This window comes from Strigops habroptila, chromosome 1 (genome assembly GCF_004027225.2).
Source record: "Strigops habroptila isolate Jane chromosome 1, bStrHab1.2.pri, whole genome shotgun sequence".
Lineage (NCBI taxonomy): Eukaryota > Metazoa > Chordata > Aves > Psittaciformes > Psittacidae > Strigops > Strigops habroptila.
Genome location: NC_044277.2, coordinates 99992680 through 100015609, shown reverse-complemented (window position 1 = coordinate 100015609; position 22930 = coordinate 99992680). Strand labels below are relative to the sequence as shown.

Here is a 22930-nt window from a genome sequence, read left to right as displayed (position 1 = left end):
AAATGTGGTGGGAATATGGTAAAGCAAGCATACCAAATGGAACTTCTGCACTGTTAAATACCACACATGCTAGCTTAATAACACATTGCCTTGTACACCCTTTTGTACATATCATCAATCCAAGCCTCACTGCTGTCCAAGTCTTCTTCTTCTCTCATTCACAGAGGTGAAACTATACTGACTTCAGGGGACATACTTGCTGTTGTGAACAGGGAAGCAGGATCCTGCATGAGGTTTTCAAAGACAATCTGGCCACTCAAAGCAGATGGAAAAGTGTTTTTAAAGGAACACTTCAGATGAGAGCCTAGCTAGAGTAAATGGCCTTAAATCCATTGACTGCAGTACAACCTGCAGTGACTTAGGCCAACAGAAGACCTACCATACTGCGTGAGGTAATATTCGTCTGCTCTACCTTCTGCCATGCAAGACATCTCAGTTATAGTTGAGCAGCTGGCCTCCCCTTACTGCCAACAGAGAGAAACAGGCATCTTCAGAAGGCAATCATTCTGATTATTTTAGAGAACTGCAGGAAAAGAGGAGTCTTCTTGGGACCTGTCTGTAATTCAGTACCAATTGCAAAGGTGGCTGAGGGTACCTAACTTAGACATAACCATGCATCTTACAAGCACCTGCATGAGATCAGGTGATTTCCAGGCATTAAAAGCCTGGATAATTTATTTCTGTCACATCCATTGACTGCTCTCTCCTGGGCTTATTCCCCCTTCATAGCCAAGCTGAGATCTCTGCTGTGAGCACTGTCCTGGCATGATAGACTTTAAAAATACAAATATAATTAAAAATATATATAACTAAAAAGAACCAGCATAGATAAAGGCCAACTCACCTGCCACTTGCTCCGAGCCACAATGAACTTGAGCTGCTTTGTATTAATGAAATGAGCTGCTTCGAGGGGGAGATTATGCTGCCAGGTGGAATGATAGGAAAATAATTGGTTAAAAATCCTGACTGAATTTCTTGAGAAGTTTTTCTTTTTTTAGGATCCCCTTCTCCCAGAGCGGTTTAGTTCAGGAAAGTTACAGTAGACCAAATGCTATAATCCCCTCATGACTAAATTGTAGACAATCTCAGCTTTTTAATGATAAAAGCAAACCCTGTTCAATGCATGCCATTAAATTTTTTTCTTGTTATTGTTAGTTTTTAGCTTTTCTTCTTAAGCATTGTAATATAAACCATAACTTTGCTCTGCAAATCCAGTTTTCTTTCTACACAGACATGCTATGTTGGCTTATGTCAGCAGTAATCTTTATCTTTTGAAAGGAAAGATATCTTGGAATGTAAACACCAATGTGTCTCCTCTTTCTGGAGAGCCATGCCTGAGCTTCTCTGTAGGATAGAAAGTAGGAGACCATCAGAAAAAAATGAACTGACAAATAATATTGAGCAGCTCTAAGGGCTACCCTTCTAAAGGTCTCTTGCAACCTCAATATTTCTAATGAGTCTAATAAGGAACCAGGACAAGCTTACCATGAACCACTTGTGTGAAAGACAGTCCAAGGCACTAGGCCGGGCTCTGATAAGAGAAAAGATCACCATTTTAGTAGCAAGTCACTTCCAACAGCAACCATAAGATCTTCATGAAGGTGCCTACTTCATGTGGACACACACATACACTTGTATGTGTCCTTCGGCTGCTGTTTCAAAGCTAGAAGCCAAACAGAGGCTTTCAACCCAAGGTTTCCTCCCCTTGAGGGGAAACAATTCTCCTTTTTCAGTCTGAGACTCCCTACAGATCCTCAGGAAGACCCCATGGTACTCTGCAGGGAGCCTGTTCAAGAGCGTCAGGAGCAGCCCTATGAGCGACTCTGACTTTTTAGGTGGCCAGAGCAAAAATAGCTTTGGCAGCAGGCAGTCAGAATAGAAATTAAATTAAAAAACAAGTGCCTGCAAACATGCCTTCAAGCCGCCTTTTGTACTTGAAATTACTTAATGAATGTGGTTAATATTATTTAATTCTCTCATAAATCCCTCTAAACCAGTCCTTGCTCTTCCCACTTCTCTGTGTCATTTCAGAAGCTCATCTGCCTGGAAGAGTCAGGGAGTAAGGACATCACCATACCAGAACTGGGCCAGTTTCACAAATTGCAGAGTTGTGCTTTGGGTAATGGGGAATAATAAAAAAGTGTTAGAGCATAACGCATAACGCACCACATCTCACTTAGATTTCTACTTTTCTAAACGACCACAGCTCTGAGGAGCTGAGATCTTCCTGCTGAGACACTAACATCTTTGCACACTGGCTACAGGAAGCACAGAAGTGCACTCACTTGGGGTGCTGCTGTAGGATCCCTTTCATAAAGTCCTTTGCATCTTCAGTCAAGTGAACAAAATCAGGAATGGTCCATGAAATTTCCCCGTTCTGGATATTTAGAAGGGTTGCTCTGTCGTTCTCCCCAGCAAATGGAGACTTGCAAGTTAGGCTTATTTATCAAACAACATAAAATAAAAGGAGACAGACTTTAGACTTTTATTTGCTATTCAAACAGAAGCACAAATGCTTACAAGGGGCTTTAAAATGCTTGAGGGACTCCATGCATGGGTCTTGCAGTGCTTGTGAGCAGTGCATCCACTAACAGAGCATCTTTCACCCCAGCATTACATGGCACTTAATGGAATTATTTATCCCTGTTTCACAGATAAGGAATTAAGATTTTGATTTTGCACAGCTACAGTAGAGCGTTAGCTAAAACAGGCAAGGGGAAGACTGAATCTCATCCACCACTCTCATCACTAACTACAAGGAGAGCAACTGTCAGGTCTTCAAGCAGGGGCAGTGACCAAAGGCCTGGGAATCCAGGAAAGAGTGAGCAAAGGAGAAAACCATGAAATAAATTGCTTTTGCTATAGAAGGACTCAGACTTCACTCAAATATCCCACTTGAAGGTACTGGAGGGCTCTGACTGACAAAGGGATATTGAATGAATCTTCCCAAGAAGATTTATTTACCTTAAATATGTGATAACTCCAACAGCCCTGAGGAGAGAGGGAACAAAAATGTCAGGTATTTGTCACTATTTCTCCACCCTTCTGAAGCACACAGCCCCTCTTCCACTAGACACCCTGGCAGACTAAGATCACCTTCTTCTCCTCTCCTTTCCAAGAAAAATAAATCCCAAAAGCTGTGTTTTTCACTCTTCTTTTTTTTCCATTCAACTTTTTAAAATAATTGTTCTCAAGTACTCTTCCATTTTTAAAGCATAAATAGAGGAGAAGACTCAAAATACCATTTTTAGTTTGTTTGCTTTTTCTAGGAAGCCCTTTAGGATCATCCTCCCCAGTTGCTGCCTCTAATAAAGATCATCTTCTCTAAGATGCTCCTTTGCATTAATTAGCTGTCAGAGTTCAATTATGATTGAATAAAATAGACAGAAGGAGCTTTAAAGAGCCCTGGTGGGTTTTGGATTCTCAGTGTTCACTTGCAGTTTCCTGTGTTAGCATCCCTACTCAATTTACTTATTAAAAACTAGTGGATGTTCAGGCTATCTAGGGCAATAGCTTTTTAGAAAGATGAGAGGTTACCAGATATCAGTTGCTTTGGACACTGGAGATTGAGTAACAATTTCTGGAGCAACAAACTCTGGGGACCCGTATTTGCTGAACTGGGGCTCAAAGGGCGTGACCTTCTGAGCAAATCCGAAGTCACAGAGCTTAAGGTCTTCCCTTTCAGGATAAACCATGAGGATATTCAGTGGCTAGTAAATGAAATAAAACAAAGGGAGAAACTTTTGTTGAAAGCAGGCAATATTTTCAATTGTAAGTAAGAATAACTCGAACAAAGAACACCCATTCCCTGACCAACAAGAAATTATGACAAGCTAGACTTGCCATTGCATATTACCTTAATGTCCAAATGAAGGATGTTGTTGTCATGAAGATATTTGATTCCTTCCAAAATTTGCTTGATATACAATTTAACCTAAAAATTGAATCAATTATTAATCAATTGTTAAACATTAATAGTAAATAAGAGGGTCTCTGATTCCACCAACATTTTAAATATATGAGAGTGGGAGAAATTGAACTAGAAATACTTCTAAAACTAGAATCAAATTCTTATATTAGTCTTGCAGTTGGAAGATGTGAACCTAACCTGGGGAATGAAGTTGTGCCTCTTGTGTGACACACGTTATCCTACTGGAACCTTCTATATGTGAACAAATCATTACTTTAAAAAAACCACAACCCTACAAACATGTGAAAAACAGATACAGAAATCCTCAAGTTCAATGACCCTTACCAACTGTCCAACTTACCTAACTCAAACTCAGCTCTGGCTTGGTGTAAATCATACACATTTAAAACACAAATACATTTTACCATTTTACAGCTATGTTGTAAACCTGTTTTTTTGACCATATGTAGATCCAATCTGACTATGACTGAACAAGGAGTGAAGATTTACAGCTAGCTTCAGCTTTGGAAGTCCTCTACCTTTGACATTCTATAGAGTTGGCTGACATTTGATCTTAAAGAACCTTTCCAACCCAAACCATTCTATGATTCTATGATGTTTCCCTCGAGTATTTCTAAGAAAAATCCATTTTAGTAATAAATATAGGACACGTGGCTACTAGATAGGAGATGTGAAACATCTGTTCAGCCTGGAGAAGAGAGCGGGGGATTGGAACTAGATGATGCTTCCAACCCAAGCCAGCCTATGATTTTGAAATTTGAGCACTAGGATCTCAACAAAACCCTTAGAAACTGTAATTTCAGATCTCGGTTTGGAGACTGAAATGGCGTAGATAGAAGTAAAATTGCAAGGGCATAAATCGTTATTAAGCATGTGAAGATAGAGGAGCTCCATGTGATGGATAGCAAAGAAATATGATAATAGAGCAAATATCATCTGTATTAGGCCGAATGCAATGCTGCTGGTCAAAACCACTGCCTCTTTCTAGTTATTCCCCAAATAAATTCACCTCAGTAATGAAAATTGATGGAAACACATTTTGAAGTCTGATTCTGGTTTGACAGATTATCACTGGTTCAAAGACATTCCGTATTCAAAGAGGAAAATGCAGGTGGAAGATACTCTGGTGGTACCCACCAGCTCTGGACTTTCAAATGAAAAAGAAAGATATTACCTCTGCTTCAGTGACAACACTCTTCTTGAATAAACGATCAAGGAGCTCTTCGCTGGAGCATCTGACAACAGCATTAAGGGAAAACAGAACTACAGTTAAATGCTTATTTTTACTTTGTAACCAGCTCTATCCAGCTAACAGCAGAATTCACAAGGTGATCTCAGGCAACGTGATGTGCATGTAATTTGTTAAAATCTTTATTACAGCCATGTCCTTGCAGAATTGGGCTTCTCTAAACTTGTGCTCCCTATAAGCAGGAGCATGGTGTCACTTGTGCTAACATTTACCTGTTGGCTGTGGGCTTTTCTGCTCTGCACTGCATTTCCCTCATGCTCACCCAGACTGGATCTCATGGAAACAGAGACGTCTCAGAAAAGAGTTTCGGTGTTTAACACCTCATTTACACTTGCATTTACAAGTATAATTTTTCCTTAAACAGCAGAAACATAGTACCTCAGTGAAGATCCTAGAGAGCTATGCTATCTTGTGGTGCAGAGAAAGATTGTGCATGTCCTGTTATGTCAAGCAAAACAAAAAATTTATTAATTGCTTAGTTATTTAGTAAATGAACTCTACCTAGTACTTCCCAGCCTCCTCAGACAAGCAGCACAGAAAAGGATACAACTCCAGAATCAAAATCAGTGTTTTCTGTGTTTCAAACTGATCCAGGAGCCTGGTAATTCTGTCATGGGACAGAGAAGCAAGAATATCTCTCTCCTGATGTGCTCGAGCCTTCGTTTTGCTTCGCAGAGGTATGAATTTGGCAGCACAAGACACTCTGTTCCCTTTGTGCACAACTCGTTTCACAAAGCTAAAGCAGCCCCTGTGTAAAAATCAAAAGACAAGCACTGTTCAAACTCGGTTCAAAGCCCAGCGGGTGTAGACCTTTCCACATCTCAGCCTTTGACAGCTCCCTACTGCTCAGGGCTTAAATTCTCCAACATAAAAAGCTCATTTTCTTAATCGTGAGGTGCTATTGCCCTCTCCTGGCTGTATCCAAAACTAAGCAACAAGTTCACATAAAGGGAAAAGCTGTTTCAGGTGGCAGCCTTGTGCTGACAAAGGCTGATGCTCTTGGATCCCTTGGATGGACTCAGTGTTTGTCCATACATCGATATGGGCTTGTGATTCTAATACTGCCAAGAAGCCATACTAGGGCACCTATCTTGCCAGGACCTATGAATGGACTGTATGTACTCTACCATCCTCTCTTAGAAACTTCAGGGAAATGTTTCCAGCACATCGGCAATGGGTGACCTCTCGGTTCTGCCAGTACTTTCACCTTTCCATATTTTATCGCAGCTGAGCCCACCACTGGTTATATATATGCTCAGCAGCTCAGATGGGCAATCAGGTATTCTCCAGCAGGGATGTCATAAAGTTGGAAAACTTATTTACCTTCCAATCTCCTGTTTAACCTCATAAAGGGAATGGAGCTTTCTCCTGGTGGCCACTTTCTTCGCTGCTTGGTCTTTCTTAGCTTTGGAAATGAAAGAAAATAAGTGTTAATATTCAGACAACAATGCCTTGCTAATAGAGTGCAGTTATAAAAGAAAAACTTAGGGCAGGAAAAATTACAGGCATCTTTTAAACTTGTACACAGAATTAAATGGAGCTGTTCGATGACAGAATCTATCAATACGAGCTCTGTGGCTGCATCTTTACCTGGCACAAATAGAAGAGACAGCCTCAAGAGCAGAACACCACCAAAGACATAGAATCGTAGACTGGTTTGGGACCTTAAAGCTCATCCAGTTCCAACTCCCTGCCATGGTCACGGACATCTTCCACTAGACCAGGTTGCTCCAAGCCCTGTCCAACCTGGCCTTGAACACTGCCCCTGTGCCAGGGCCTCACCACCCTCACAGCGAGGAACTTCTTCCTCAGATTTCATCTAAATCTCTCCTTTGCCGTTTTAAACCCATTCCCCCTTGTCCTGTCCTTACATGCCCTTGTAAAAAGTCCCTCTCCAGACTTTTTGCAGGTCCCCTTTAGGCACTGGAAACTGCTTTAAGGTGTCCCTAGAGCCTTCTCTTCTCCAGGCTGAACAACCCCAGCTCTCTCAGCCTGTCATGGCCCTGCTTATTTCTGTGGTGCATTGTACCAGTTCATCATGTAGTCTGAAGCAGAGAAAAAAAAAAATCTCAATATGCGTGCGTGTGTGTGTGTATGTATACCAGTGCCATACTGGTAACAGAAAAATGCTATGCAGGAATACAGAGCAGATACCACATGGGCACCAGAAGATGACTGCAACAGAATACATACTGCAATGGCTATGGAAGCAACTCCTGAAGTGGAAAGAATGACATTACCTTCGCGTACAATAAGCTCTGCTTTGCACAAAACCTCCCCTCCTGCATTTTTGGCAACACAGGTATAAACACCACCATCTTCCAAGACAGCATTATCCACGACTAAGAAATATGTTGTTCCTTCATTCCCCTGGTGGAGCTTGTTGCTGTCTGTCAGCAGTGAAGTGCCCTGAAATAATGAAATGACAGTTTGGCACTGGAAAAGACAAGATGGAAATGGATGTTTCCTCACTTCAAGAAACAAGATACATGAGCACAGCTACAACACAGACCATTTAGGCTAGGAAATCTCACTAAAAAAGTGCTGGCTGAAGAAGTCCTCCACATCTAACTTTCCCTGCTTCCACATCACCCAATGATGTTTTCGTTTCATAACCCATTCATAGGAATACAGGCTTGGGAGGGATTGCTGGGGCTATGTGATTTATTCTTCAGTTCTCCCAGCACACCGTGCCTGAACAGTCAGCCCAGGGAGCACAAGGATCAGCTACTGTGCTCCTGCCTGGTCTCCAGCTTGTGCTGGCACTTCCACATATATTTGTGGAAATGGAAAAATTTATGCATTTTTCCATATGCATAAATGCTATGGAAAAAAAGGACAGGAGGGAAAGCATGTGATACAGCAGATTATGAAGATTTGGAAAAGGACCTTATGAAACTGCCTGTCTGGGCAGTAAGGTGCCAGATAAATGTATGTGATACAATAAATGTAAATTGATGTAACCCTATTCTCCCACATGAAATGGTGGTCTCAGAGCTGTTGCTTATTACACTGGAGCTAAACTTCTAGTTACAGTAAATCACTCCATGGCAGCCCCATCTCAGTGCTTGGTGGCCGTCAAAAAGTACCAGATGTTAGAAATTATGAGGGAAGAAATTAAGAATAAGACAGAAAGCATCTTATAAATCCTTGGTTTGCCCAGGGTGTGGTACTGTTGCAGCAATGTTCTTCCTGTAACATCTTCCAGATGAGGATTGACAGAGCAAGTTGGAGCTCTTCAGCCTGGAAGGGGTGGTCTGGAACCAATCTCCTTTCCAGCCCATCTTGGTCCTCAGAATTATCTTGGTTGCCTGCTCAGCAAAATATGGTGGCAAATATGTACACAACAGCCACAAAGAGGTGGCACTTCAGGCAGCATACTGTTATTGGGTTGAACTCCTTGACAAAGGACACTGTACATGCAAGGCACTTGCATGGGTGCAAGAGGAGATGAGATAAGCATGTGGAGACCTTTACTGTGGGTTAGTAAATAGGTAAAAGTTCAGCTTACTTGCCATAACTCTGAGCTGAAATTGTCAGCTATTGCAAGAATGACAGCGTGGTATCATATATTGTTGCCTTGTTCTTATTCTTTTCAAGGTGTTCAGGTGTGTGCATGTGGGAGGGGGCTCTTTGCATTTTTGCTTGTGTTTTTTAAGGTTATTTTATTTGTCTGAGTAGCCCATCCTTGCACTTCCCATACAGAAAAAAAAAAAGGAAATAAAACTTGTGTGTACAAAACAGTTGAACAGAGGAGTTACAGACAATCATTATAGAACAACACTGGCTCATTTCAGGGATGTGACTGGGGAATAATCAGTTATTTCTCCTTCCTTTCTATAGGATATTCATTGTCCTTAGTCACATTCATTTTACCAAGTAGCTGCATAAAAGATACAGTGCCCGGAAATCATATTGACAATTGGAATTAACCACTCTGAATTCCTTCCCTGCCCCCAAAACAGCAGCACACATCTTGGTGGCTCTCAGAACAGGAACCAATCTCCTTTCCAGCCCATCTTGGTCCCCAGAATTATCTTGGTTGCCTGCTCAGCAAAAGGAGCCATGGTGACACTGGAGGCAACACAGGATGACATGCATGGTTGGTGGTTCCAGTGAGAACTGCAGCTGGTTCAACAAAGTCTATAGATAGGACCCAGAATCAGAGTAAGATGTGCAGGATGAAAGCGCAAAAGAAATTCCCCACAAAAGTACAGCCATACAGTCCTTTCTGCAGTCCTTACTCTCAGCCAGAGAAAAGTCTGCACTTACCTTAAACCACAAAACGGTGGGCTGAGGGGTTCCTTCAATGACTGCCTGAAATTTGGCACACTCACCAGAATTCACCTGCACATCCTCTATTGTCACTTGCATATAGGGAGGACCTGGTGAGACACAAAGTTTTGATGCAAGCACGATACAATAACTTTACTCATAGTGTGCTTATACAGGTTGAATTACTCAAATGGGATTTATTGGACTGGCCATTTAGGATATAACATTAGCTTAATGTCAAATCAAGAGATATCACAGCAATATACTTGTGTTTCTTTACACCAGCAATACTTTTAGGCTTCTTATCTTCATGATAAGGAGTTTATTACTTTTTGTTTAATGAACAGTTACTGCTGAAAAAATGGAAGCATTATAAAAAAAAACCAAAACCCACAACAGTCATTAGGCGTTATTACCCAAAGAGAAGACAAAGACAATTACAGGATGTGGGAAAGGGAAACAAGGTTTTCTTACTTGTTGGGGTCTTCTCCTCAGTCTTATACACGCAAGTTCTTTCCGTGGTCTCAATATAAACTTCACTGTGTACATCCCAGACCACATCTCCTTCTCTTCTGTACCAGTCTTCTGTCTCCGGTGATGTTCTTTCATGAAGCCCAAGAGAAAAGATCATTACATAGTCATGTACAACTACAGGCATGCAGGATTACAACCTGCCATTGATCTATGTGTTTAACCACCACACAGATAATTATTTACTTAAAATTAATACAAGAAGAATTTTGTTTTGGGGGAATTATGTTCTTTCCAACCTGTTATATCCTTCTTGCATAATGCATGTGTGAATAGAATTCTAAAAAAAATAACAAACTTACAAGAATCCGTTCAAGTCACCACTTGCTTCCTCCACCACAGAGGACTTGCTTTTCTTACAACAAAGCCTGCCACATTCGGAAATGTGTATACTGAGATGGGTATTTATTTACCTGGTAATAGGAACAGTACGCTCCTGAGTGCTTTCCTCTCCAGCAGCTGTCTCTTCATGGGAAGGACTGGGACTGGGCTTTGGCACACCTGGTTCTTCAGCTAGAATCTGCCTTTGTGCTTTTTCTGGCAGGAGAAATAGGGCAAGTTATACACATCACCTATGACAGCATACCTGAAACCCAGAGCAAACCTTTGGAGCCATGTCTAGTCTGCCTTGTGTCAGAACTACAGCTGTCTGACCTCAGCTGAAGCTAAGAGGAGACCACATGAAGCAAAGGGCTTGAATAACACCAGCAAGACTGAACAGTGGCACATTGCTGACTGGGCAAAACTAAATTTTCTGTAAGGAAACACACACAGATAAAAATAAGAAAGGCAGTCAGCAGGGACAAGAACAAAAGGGATGACTGAAAGGATAGCATGAGTTCAGTACATCCTTTATAGGAGATCATTTAATGCTGTTTGGGTTCCAGCTCATGGCTATGATGAAATCATAGAATCGTTTAGTTTGGAAAAGACCCTTAAGATCATCAAGTCAAACCATTAACCCAGCACTGCCAAGTGTGCCACATCTACACATCTTTTAAATACTTTCCAGGAATGCCCAATGTTAGCTTTGTACACATGAATGTTTCAGTTAGTTAGGCATTGCGTCCTTGACTCATTGGTGCAATCACAGACAGCATCAGTGAAATGAGTAAGGTTACATCAGTGTAAAACTGGTGATTACGGCAGGCTCTGGCTGGGGATAAAACTAATACGGAGATAATATGGAGGTTTGTTAATATGGAAGACCTGGTGATGTTATAAAGTCAGCATTGGTGCACCTCCACTGGGTTCTTTGTAAATGTCCTCATACAACTCTGAGTTACACTAGAATTAGGTCTGGCATATGTGGCTTATAGGAACAAGGAAACAAAAAGATGGTGCAGCTTGATGGCAGTTCAGTATTGTTCTTCTTTTATTATTAGTTATTTTATCAGATATATCTTCAAAACCTGGTTTGATCTTCCATTCCAGAAGTAGTCTTTTATATTGTTCATTGTAGTTACGCTACAGGATAAAGTGCATCATCTCTTTTTTCATCTGAGGAGAAAAGGTTAAATCAAGAGGAGCCTTGTCCCCGCAGGAAGGGCCTTTTTGGGGAGCACTCTAGGGATGTTTGGAGCTGGCTGGTTTTGCAATAAAGGCAGCAGTTTTCTAGAAATCGCATAAACCAGCTCTATTGGGATGGAAAACATGGTTATTCAAGGCATTACTGGCAGGGTCAGAGTTCCCAGATTGGTGAGTTTGTGCTTTTCTATTGCCAGCACGATCAAAATATTTGCCTTCTTTTTATTCAAAGCATGTGATGATAGGGACAATTGTCAAGTCTCCGTTTTATTAAAATAATTCTCCATGTTAATAACATGTTTAGTTTTCTCAGATGCAAAGACTGCAAAACCATCTCATTCATTATCATACTGTCTCTGTAGTTATGACTAAGGAAATAATCTGCAAGTTGACATTAATTATGATTTTTGAGTCATCCCACTTCACAAGAGGATTATTTTTGTAGATGATTTCCTCCTAGAAAGGAAAAAAGATTTCAAAGCTCTGCCATTTTTTAATGTAGTTATTTAATGTCTGATTCCACTAAATCTATTTCTAACCTTGTTAAGTTTTAGACAAGAATATCTTTTTTCTAAAACAGCATCTGGAGTTTGAAGGTTGAAGGCTACTTGACATTGTCATTTTAAGTCAACACTGGTGGAGGACAGTTACTCTGACTTGACACAGAGACAGCTTAGACAAGTTGGTATGGCAGAAGAAGGAGGAAAACTGGAAGGGTTGCTGCTTAGTCATGTTTTGGTTTTGGTTTTTTTTTTCAATAATGCCAAGACGGAAGACTTGTTCTGGCAAGACAATCACACGTATCATTGGTTTTAGTCACACAGAAACTGATAAGGAATCTACTAAGGCTCCAGAGCCAGTAACATGCAGGTGAACTTGATGCACTGAACATCCTAGAAAGTCTAATAGTTGATACAGGAGTGTTAAACACATTTCCAGCTTGTTTATGGCAAACAATAAAAGAAAAGCAACCTCTTTTACTCTCCCTACCAAATAAAAAAACTTATATAAATGTAAGGTAGACTCCCATCCCCTCTTCTCCCCCAAAAATGTTTGAAGCAAGCCCTGGGTCCAAAGCCCAAATGTGGAAAAAAATCCCCTATACCTCCATTTTGGGCAGGTGATGAACCAAACTCTACTTCAGACACAGTTTTCTGTTTCCAGAAAGATGTGCCCCAAACTTGTGTCCAACCTAACCCCAGCCCACAGCCCCGTGTGTCTTTGGGTCTGAATGTCCTCTCTTAATCTTCAATTGTCAAAACACAACAAAACAAAAGAACGATGGGGAAAAAAATTATTATTGGTGTGTTCCTTCTCTTGACTCCCATGGGACATTTTCCAGATTCGTGCCAAACCTACCATGCCCTCCAGCAGTCTGGGTTTGGGTACTGGCTTCATGAACTACTACCGAGGGCCCAGCTGCTGTTTCTGAGCGGTCTGAAGGAATGTACTCAGGAAGGCCAAGGCCACCAGTTCCTTCTTGCATGCCCAGAGGAAGAGTCACCAGCATTGATGCCGTGTCCACGAGTTTCTTTAGAGCTTTCTTGATCTCCTTATCAGCACGCTGAAGCGAGGCCTGGACAGAAGTCTCCATCTCTGACTGTGGGGAAGTCATTCCTACAGACAAGAACAATAGCTTTTCTCTCTTCAGGGTAAAAAGAAAACAGCAGCATCATCTAACCCATGGAAATATTTACAATTGTATCATTTTCCCTTCCTGGAGAAAAGAGCTGATGCAGAAATGCTTAGTCCAGCAAGAGGGAACGTAGCTAAGACTTAAAATAAGAAGGTTGGCATAACACACTTCAGAAAGACATATCTCACCAGGTTGAGGACACTGTGCACACACACACACCCTCTCTCCGACAGCAGAACAAAGGATCCATCTGCCACTCTTCAACACTACATTGGCTGCTCTGTCAAAAATACCTTTATTAAGATCAATGAAATTAACCCAGCAGTGACCCACTGCACTTATACAGACCCTAGGTGAAAGGAGGATGTTATTCTCACAGGAAAGGAGAAGGAATGAGCAGGTACCAGCATCACTGGTGACTCTGAAGAAGGGCAGGGGAAAGAAGGGATGGCTATTCTGCTTCATGAGTCTGTAAGCGTGAGAGAAAAGCTACTCCATGCTCTAGAGTAATGTATTCATCCTACTTTACAATATCTGAATATTTTTGGTAGGATCTGCACTAGAAGGGACCTGGGACTTTTAATAAATAACCAGCCTATGCTTCTAGAGTATCTTGCAATGGCAAAATCACCTGGTCTGTACAGCAGTTTTGTATAAGGAAGCATTATACAAAGGAAGATATAACTCCTGCCTCAATAAATTCACAGTCTTGAAGGCAGAGAGAAGACAAAAGCCGCCTACACAGAAAGATGGATTTTCAAACATATGTCTTTTCAGAATGGCCACCCAGGAGACAAATACCATGGTCTCATCCCTGGTCAGTGGAGTAGAAGAAGCTAGGCTAGGATGGGATCATAGGACCTCAGGAGCTCATCTCAACCAATGTCCTGCCTATGCACCTTCCACAAATCTTGAAGAGGCACTACAAAGGGTTAGACAATATCTAGGGAAACCCTCAAGTGACTATTAAGACAGAGAAATGCATGTCAAACTAAGACAATTTATCATGATCATGATGTTATTGCTTGTCAAGCAAGAGTGCAAACTGGAATCATCATGTGGTTCAAGAAAAAATAAGAGCACTTGCACACAAATGACTCTGACAACTCTATGTTGTTCACACAGGAGCATGTCCTGTAGCTGTTTTGATTCTGCTCCTATCCCAGCCTTAAGAAAGTAAATTCCCATGATAGACTTTAGCAGGTAAAGTTGAAGGGTACGTTTGGATCAGCCCCCTTTGAAGATATCTCACTTGATTTTTGTTTTCAATGTCCTCTCCATGAATGCAGTGGTTATGAAATATTTCAGTTCTGGGTTTGCTGATGGAAAAAGCAAGTTTTGCTCACATTATGTCCCAGACTGCCCATCAATGTTCATCATCTTTAAATATTTTCCTAGATAACTACTTCGATTGTCTGGTGTTCCTGTTGTGATTGCTGCCAACTGGTGCTGTCCTATGAGCTGGGCAGCTGCCAACAAGTGAACTGTTTGGAAAGGCATAAAACACTCTTACTAACTCTCAATGAGAAAATATATTCCCAGGTATGTATATACAAGTAATACATAACTACAGGTCTTCCCCATGCCATTTTCCTCCCTGTTTAGGGCTGTTGCACGCTATGATTCAAGCTGCTGACCTGAGGAGCTTTTATATTAGCTGAGGTACATACCACAGTAATGACACACCTGTGATGGACAGCCTGTTTCCCAATTCTAAAATCTCAACTGTGAACCTTTCTGCCTCATATCTCCTTCAGACAATAACCAGGAACACAAGACTGACACATATTTGAAGTTCCAATCCAGCCTCAGAGAAGAACCCAAGAGGATGAACATCATTCAAAATTTTGACTCACAGATCTGAAAGTACCCTTAAAACCAGGTTCTTTCACTTGAACACTTCTGAAGCTGTTAATAAAAAAAGAAGCCAGAGCCCAACTGCATTAATGTTCTTTGGTTTGCCACCCAGATCCTGCTGAAGTCAACGGGAGAAGCAGATGAGCTGATCGACTATCAAGTGCCGTGAACAGAGAAGAACACAGAAACCCAGTGAATTCAGTGACAGCTGATGCAAGATGTTTATTGACATAAACTCAGCATCTAACAGCATATTTGATTTTTTTTTGGGTGTGTTTTTTCTTTTTGTATGTCAAGCAAACTGAAGTTTCCACTTTACCAATACCCATTTACCTGCAGGAATTTTAGTAAAACTTTCTTTGTATTAAAATTTTTAATACAGCTGTATGTTTTCATCTACAAGAAATAAACCCCCACACGTCTCATTAGTTATCTACACAGTTTAATCACTTAAAAGCATAATTTTTAACCTCTAGGAAAACATTTTGGAAGTATATGTAATGAACTTTTCATAAACCTTTCACTTTTTGAACAGTTCTGCATAGAATTTTAAAAATTCCTTTCAATTGATTATCTTTTGCTTAAATTTCAAAAGAAAATGTAAACAGATGTTAATTGCTTTGAGCCAATGGATCAAACTATAGTTATTTCTTCTACAACCATCCGAACTGTAATCTTTTAACTTCTTTAGAAAAACCTGAGCATCAACCACAACAGGAGGAAACCTCCGTATTCCTTTACACATCTTTATTATCTTTCGGATTAATATTATATTTTTGAAATCTATCATAGGGCAAATTCTTTCTCAGCAGTATCTTTGTAAATATGAGTGAAATTCACTTCCTTCTGTGAAATTATTCTAGATTGATACTGGAATAACTGAGATCAGAATCAGGCCCAATATAAAAGAAATTAGTTTTGAAAGTATTTCCCTGTTGTATGTCTGTTACTTTCCAACATAGAGTGCGATATATGAAAAAAGCACTAATATATATCCATCATATTACTTACTTATAAAACAAATAGTATAAACCAAGGTGATGTTATAAAAAACCCAGGAGAGTAACATAAAAGAGGCTTGAGTTATTTCACCATATGTAATCACTGGAAAAGCATCCTTTATCATGAGGGCAGTGAACATGGTATTACATGTAATATCCTGTTTGGATATTGAAAGTAAAAGTCTGTGAAATCAATATGTTCATTTTAGTCAGCACATTACCAAGGTGCAGCCACAGAAAGAAAAAAGAATGGTGTTTTCTTTTCTACAAGCACCCTTTGTAAATTCAGTCCCTGTTAGTGGGATTATTCCCTGTAGGACTCCATAACAAGCTCCACAAAATTACCTAGCTGGGAAACACTGAGACAACATCATGAATACATTTCCAAGACAGAAACTCACTCAATCCTTTCTCTTCATGCTATTTAGAAATTCAGCTGTGACTGAGCATTTCTGGTTTCCCTACACCATCTAAATGAAAACATCTTCTATTGCAACAGTTCTACACAACTCAGCTGGGACAAGGTGTTGGGAATTTTCACCCCATATCTTTGTCAGATAAAGAGGGCCAATGCTTGGTCCTACTAAAATCAATGACAAACTCTTCAGCTGACTTCAACTGGGACCAATATTTGGGCCTATGAGTTCACTTTTTTCCAGGGCCAAGCAACTTGAAGGTCTGTGCAACATCCATTTTTGGTGAAGCCAACAGGAATGGGCCGTGCTCAGTGCATCTTAGCCTTTCCCTCAATCAGTGATCCCACTGCAAAGCTCCAGAGAAACTCAACAGAAGGCAGCACCTCTACAAGACAAGTCAGCCTACATGGTTACAGTAATACGATGCAATCGCAGTATTGCACTGCAATTGCTTCCAAGCAGCTGAATACATTTTGCACAGATGTATCTTTCAGCCAGGCATTTATAGTAAAGAATTATTTTCTTTTTTATTTTTTTTTTTAAACTGTCTTTGTGCTCCTGCTACTTTGCTGTAGCTCAGTGGTGAATTCCTCTTAGCACATATAGCAGACATTATCCATCAATCTGTTAACAGTTATGTTTCACCACTGGCATGTACAGGAGACAAAATATTCTTCCAGTAATAGTTTTTGACAAAGACCGCATCTGTGGTTCTTTGTGTTAGCATTAGATGCAGAAGTCATTTTGTGTAGCACTTTAATCTTTTGGTGCATGTTAAGTAAATCTGTATTTTAAAATATATGGTTTAAAAATCCACTACACTAGGATGCAGAATAATGAAACCTGCATCTTTAGACAACTAGGAAGTGGACTTGAAAATAGCAGTCATTTAAACAAGACAGAGGGGTTTTTTACTTAAAGTAGAAGAGAACAATGAAATCCTTGCTTCCTCAATCAGTGGAACTTTCACCACTGACTTAAGTCAAATTAGGAATTCAGCCAAAAGACCTGAGGAGCCCTTTGCATCCTGAGTAAATGCAGTATTCTCTATATTTTTCATTCTGTGGCAGAAGTTTCAAATAATGTAAACAGACTATGCATGTTGAAAGGTTTATGAATAAAATTTGTTAGAACTAATCGATGTCAAACATGTATAGTAGAGTCAAGACAGTGTGAAGCTTCATGTCCTTTGGGCACACACAGTGATAGGAGATTGCTTTAGCTGGAAACAGTCCTCCTATCCTGGGCTGCTGAAGGATGCTAAAAAGCTTAGATGCTTTCACCTTCTTGACAAAATAACGTAAAATTGACACTTGAAATAATTTCTTAGTTCATGGACAAAATCGTGCTTATTCATTTATATTTCTGTCATAGGCAGGAGAATCAGTCTTTTCCTAAACCTACCATCACTGCTTCACTATGGAATGATATATGTTCACCTCGATCAAAACTTTTAAAATCACAAACTGTTCTGACAGACATGTTCCCTTTAAGACTGGAAAAGCTCAACATAACATATTTAAATATATTTCCCTCAAAGGTATTCCCTTGTACATGTTACCTTGTAATCCTTTTCACCAATTCCCCTCACCTACAACAATTTTGATCAGTTCTTTTTCCTAAAATGCGGCTTTCTTTTGTGTTGAAAATTATGTTTGCATCTCTTCAGCTTTGGGAGAGGTCTTCTGTGCTAATGTGCAAGGTAACAGGCTCGCCAACAGTCCCATAGCTGAGGGTTCTTGTGGAAACTTCAGTTTTAAAGCTTGACTGTCCATTGTCTGCTGAGAGTTGGACTCCAGTGCAGAAAGATGGTTTCACCATGAAGGAGGGACCAGGAGAAGCTGCTGCTGTTGCTGCATGCACTCCGGGTGTCACTGACATGCGGGTATCACTCACATGGAAAGAGATGTTTGAGGGGCCTACAGACTGCACACCGGTTACTCTAGATGCTGACATGAACATGCCCCCAGGAATGTGCTCCTCCAACTGGCTGAAAAATCTTTGCCTGGGCTTAGACACCACAGGTCTCCCCAGATTCAGCAGCACTGGTTTCCCAATTGTTGGCTCATTAATCTCTGTCTGGAGCACGGAGATCTCGCAGGGTTTCTCTGCCGTACAGTTCTTGTCATCACACCCGTAGGTCTCACCTTCTTCAGGAACATAATCTTCAAGATCCTCCAAAGTTAATAATTTTCCATTGTGGGTTAAGATTTTGCGGTCCCGGGTGCTAATGTCATCTGCCTGTAGTTCCTCTGGTTCATCTACTATAATGACATTATCCTCTTCTGGAAGGACATCTTGCTTTACTTCGTGTACCTCCTCTTCAACAGGCCAAGATATGTTTAATTCATCTGTCTCTTCCTTAACCTCTGGACTCGCTAGTGAGAACAGAAGTTCGTGCTGGTCTGCAGCAGCTGTCTCAAATCTGAAGATCAAAGGCTCACCCCCACAGGCAAGCAGGGGGGAAGCAACATCTGACCTATAGTGAGCACTTGTTTCCTGTGGGAGGCTCTTTCCTTCTGTTCCATAGTCTATAAATGAATTATTTCCTATTTGTTCGGACCCACACGGGAAGCTTCTGTCTTCGTTGCTGACTTGAGGTTCTTCCTCTTCGGTTGCATACACCAGGGGCTGGATATCAGCTTCAGAGAGACTGTCATTAGGCAAAGATTTTGACTGTTCCACCAGTTTATTGTTGGAATTGTTTGTGTTTGGATCATCTTCTGGGGAACGCCTAGGCCTTGGGCTAGGAAAAGTGAATGTTAACACCCCTGATTCATCTTTTTCTTGTTTTACTGGGGAAGAGCCTCTTTTCCTTGCAGGTTTTGGTGATTTTTTCACCTTGAATTCAATTATTTCTTCCACTTCAACCCATTTGGGCTTTTTCTCTTCCACATTGGTCTCTTTGGTGAAATCTCTTGCTGCTGCTCCTTGCCTGTCCTCTGGTTCTGTGACAAAAAGCATGGGAACAGCAGACTTCGGTGTTGCCTCCTGCTCATATCTGTGGACAGGCTGCCTGATCTTTGAAACATAGACTGGCTCTGGAGTTGGCTCCGCTCTCGGGGAGCGGGAAGGCGAATGACCTGAAGAAGAACGCGCAGGAGAAACCCTTCCCCTTTGTCTTGGGCTCTTCACCACAGTGGTTATCGTTTCCTCTCTGATGATAGAAAGGGTTGGAATGGAGTTGGCAGGAAGACGAGACTTTTTGAGGAGCCACACTCCATCAGCACATGCTATTGTCGATCAAGGCGCTACAGTGGGGTTAGTTTTGTGAGCACTTCAGCTTTTGGCGAAGCGTGTCATTTCAGAAGGGATACACACGCAACGCACACACCCACATGCCCATCTCCACTTACTTTTTGATCCAGGGAAAACATCAGTGCCCTTTCCCCCAGGGGGACCCTAGCTCCATTAACCTCCTTGAGTGCATGAACACACAATGAATATGTTGATCTAAGAAATGTTCTTCTGGATGCTGCTATATTTTGTGTGACTTGTGTTGGCCACCCACTATGCTACTTTGGACCAATATAGCAGTTTCACCCAAATATCTTAAACACTCAAGGAATTTAAACTTTTCCTGAGTATTCTTGGCTAAAAGCCTTGTTTCATCAAATTCAATGGCAAAATGCCTTTTACTACAATAGGGTCAGCAGTTTGTCTTTTTAATGAACTTAACATATCTCTATTTTGTTTATTAAAGACTTTTCAGACCAGAGATCTGCATTTTAACATGCACAACAGTTACACTTCAAGGGCATTCCTGCACAAGTCATCTATACCCAAATACACTTATTTTTCTTCCTCATAATATCATTTTTGCTGACACAGCCTGATCCTATTACTACTAATTGACATAGGAGTACCAAACCAAGCTGGGATGCACAATTATAATATCTGAGTATACTTCTGCTGAGCTCACTTTAGATTTTTTGACATATTCAAAGCCGCTGGCACTTCTCAGCATCCATGTATGCACATCTTGTATCAAAACAATCTTCTGCTCCCATGCCAGGACAAACTTTAACTTTAAATGAGCTACAGATGAAGTTGGATCAAATAAATAGCTTTAAAATCTGGGGTCAAGAACCTGTCAATTTAGACTTCGGTGCTCTTAATTTATACATTTAACATGCAGTTTTTCCTGCAGATTTTTCAGTGGCATTTCTTACATGGAAAAACTTGAAGGTAAAGACAGTGTTTGCTTTGCAAGCACGAGGAAGCCAATGCTCTACAGCGGAGGTAGCTGGTTCAGTGAAACTGACAGGCAAAGCTGATTTTGTTTCTGTGTTGAGATTCTGTCCCTACCTTCAAGCAACAGGATTAACTGAAGTGTAAAGACAATGACCTGACCTGGGATTATAAATCAAGAGAACAGCTCTTTCATTTCTCTGTTTCTCCTCACCACCCTCTTATCGCAGCCACACAGGGCCGAAAGTCACCAGCTCTGCTCTCCAGCCATCTCTGCTCTGCCTTTTGCACTGAGATATAGAGAAGGTGGAAGGAGTCTTTGTGCAAGGAAAGCCTGTTTCTCCTATTGCATTTGTCTAGCCATCTTCTTAGATATATTGTAGCCTTCCTCATCTGTTGGTCTAATTTTTGGAGACTAGTATTTCCTTCTCCTGTGGAGATCAGATTTCTTTCCATCATCACTCTCTCCCTTTGAAGAGAGAGTGACGTTAAGGATTGGACCAGCTACAATGGGGTTTCTTCCAGAGAACCCTCTCTTCTACTGCTCATTTCCACTGCTTTATTCTTTCCCCCAAGTCTTCTATAGTTTTTCTATAGAGCTTTAAGGTATATGCAGAACCTTCATTATGGGCATGATGCCTTTCTGAATTACAGAAAACTAAATCATTTTAGATACAGATGAGAACGAATCCATGTCTGTTTGCACTTGACTGTGCTCTACACTGCAAGATTCCAATGCATTTTGGGGTCTGGGATTTGCATATATAGAGACTATTAAATCCCATTTCTAAATTTATTTTTTTTTTGCTAGTAGTTTCAAAGCTGCTTCTGTTTCTCAGCTCACTACACATTAAGGAGAGCTGGAATGTGCCCTTAGAGAGTTGTTCCCAAACTTTACCTCGTTGCTATCCTAATTCCAGCTGAGGTCCACTCTAATGAGTTCATGACCGCACCCACTGGCAAAAGGAGGGGAATTTCTGTTGTTCTGAGATCTCACTCATAAATATACCAACCTCATTTGGGGCTACAGCTCTTAATTTAGGAATCACTTCTTGAGCTGTCCAAAGCAATAGTCTATGGAATTTATGTGTCAGAAATTTAGAAATCAGCTTAATTGATGGTATTTTGTATTAGTTTAATGTATTTCATCAACTGTAACATTGCTGCTTGTGATTTGAAATCAGGAAGAGAAAAGGAGGACTATTAGCTGACAGGAGAGATGTAAAATAAAAGCACCTCTCCAGGTGATTTACAGGCACAGAGAGGTAGATAGTTGAGATTTACCAAGCTTTAGACATGGTCTGGCTCTGAGTGATTCCTTGACTTTCTTGGGATGTTTCTGAATGTTACATCAAAAAATATTTGTCTGTTTATCTACCCCACTGGTACCTGAACCCTAATCCTGGAGACAGTACAGACAGAAACACCTTTATTTTCTGGTCTTTGCAAGGTAAAAGAAGAAGTCTAATTACTGGAGGTGTTAACTGAAATGAAGTGGAAAGGAGAGGGGCAAAGGCAGAATACCTTCCTGCCTCTTCTGTCTGTTCAGTAGAGGGGGACATGTCTGCTTATAAGCCACTGGCTCCAAATGGGCTAAGTGTATGGATCATAAGAAATAGTCATCATAGAAAATAAGATGAGATAAAAGGTAAGCAACTCTTAACTGTATTTTAGTTGTCATTTCACACATCCTCCTCACCATTCAAAAGAAGTCAACTTTAGCATCGTGTCCAAGTCAAGGACTGATTTTAGCAACAGTACAACTCTTGAGGGAATGCATTGCACCAAGATATCTGTTGTACAGTCACCTGCTACCACTAGGTCATGATTTGAATAGCTTGGAGGTGCTCTGATGGCCTAGCAGACAGACAATGTCCCCTTTCCAGCACATGAAACAATTTTATTATGTATTTGTTTATGATACTTAAGAAGATACATTAAGATTTTTTAATGGCTGATGAGCCGTTGGTCTACATATGGCTGAGAAAGTACTGTTCTTTGCTGAAATTAATCTTTCTGCGTTATAGGCACCCACCCAATATAAATCAGGCTCAAAGTATGCAAAAAGAAGAAGTCATTATCAGGACAAAATTTTATATTAAATATATAGAGTCAGAAGGAGATAAAAATATGCAATCTTCCTTCTGCTTCATGATTAAAAGCTTTTCTGAAGAATTTAAAATAGAAAGACAGAAGAAATCACTGTAAACTACGAGATACTTGTTAAATTTGCCGTTTTTCAAGTAGCCAGTTCTCAACGCTGGTTTCTTTTCAACATTGAGAGTCAGACTCTACCTTGTGCAACTCTATCAATAT

At 40.7% G+C, this 22930-nt stretch overlaps 1 protein-coding gene across 1 annotated transcript in view; it reads right to left on the bottom strand.

Moving 5' to 3' along the window:
* Positions 1–22930, bottom strand: part of OBSCN (obscurin, cytoskeletal calmodulin and titin-interacting RhoGEF) — a 183000-nt gene that overhangs the window by 13607 nt on the left and 146463 nt on the right. Inside the window, 15 exon segments of the mRNA XM_030482854.1 lie at positions 845–922; positions 1486–1531; positions 2286–2438; positions 2965–2991; positions 3538–3710; positions 3857–3934; positions 5106–5166; positions 5728–5928; positions 6504–6585; positions 7421–7589; positions 9453–9565; positions 9930–10057; positions 10400–10523; positions 12873–12941; positions 12984–13130. Coding sequence (XP_030338714.1) covers positions 845–922; positions 1486–1531; positions 2286–2438; positions 2965–2991; positions 3538–3710; positions 3857–3934; positions 5106–5166; positions 5728–5928; positions 6504–6585; positions 7421–7589; positions 9453–9565; positions 9930–10057; positions 10400–10523; positions 12873–12941; positions 12984–13130 — 1649 coding nt within the window.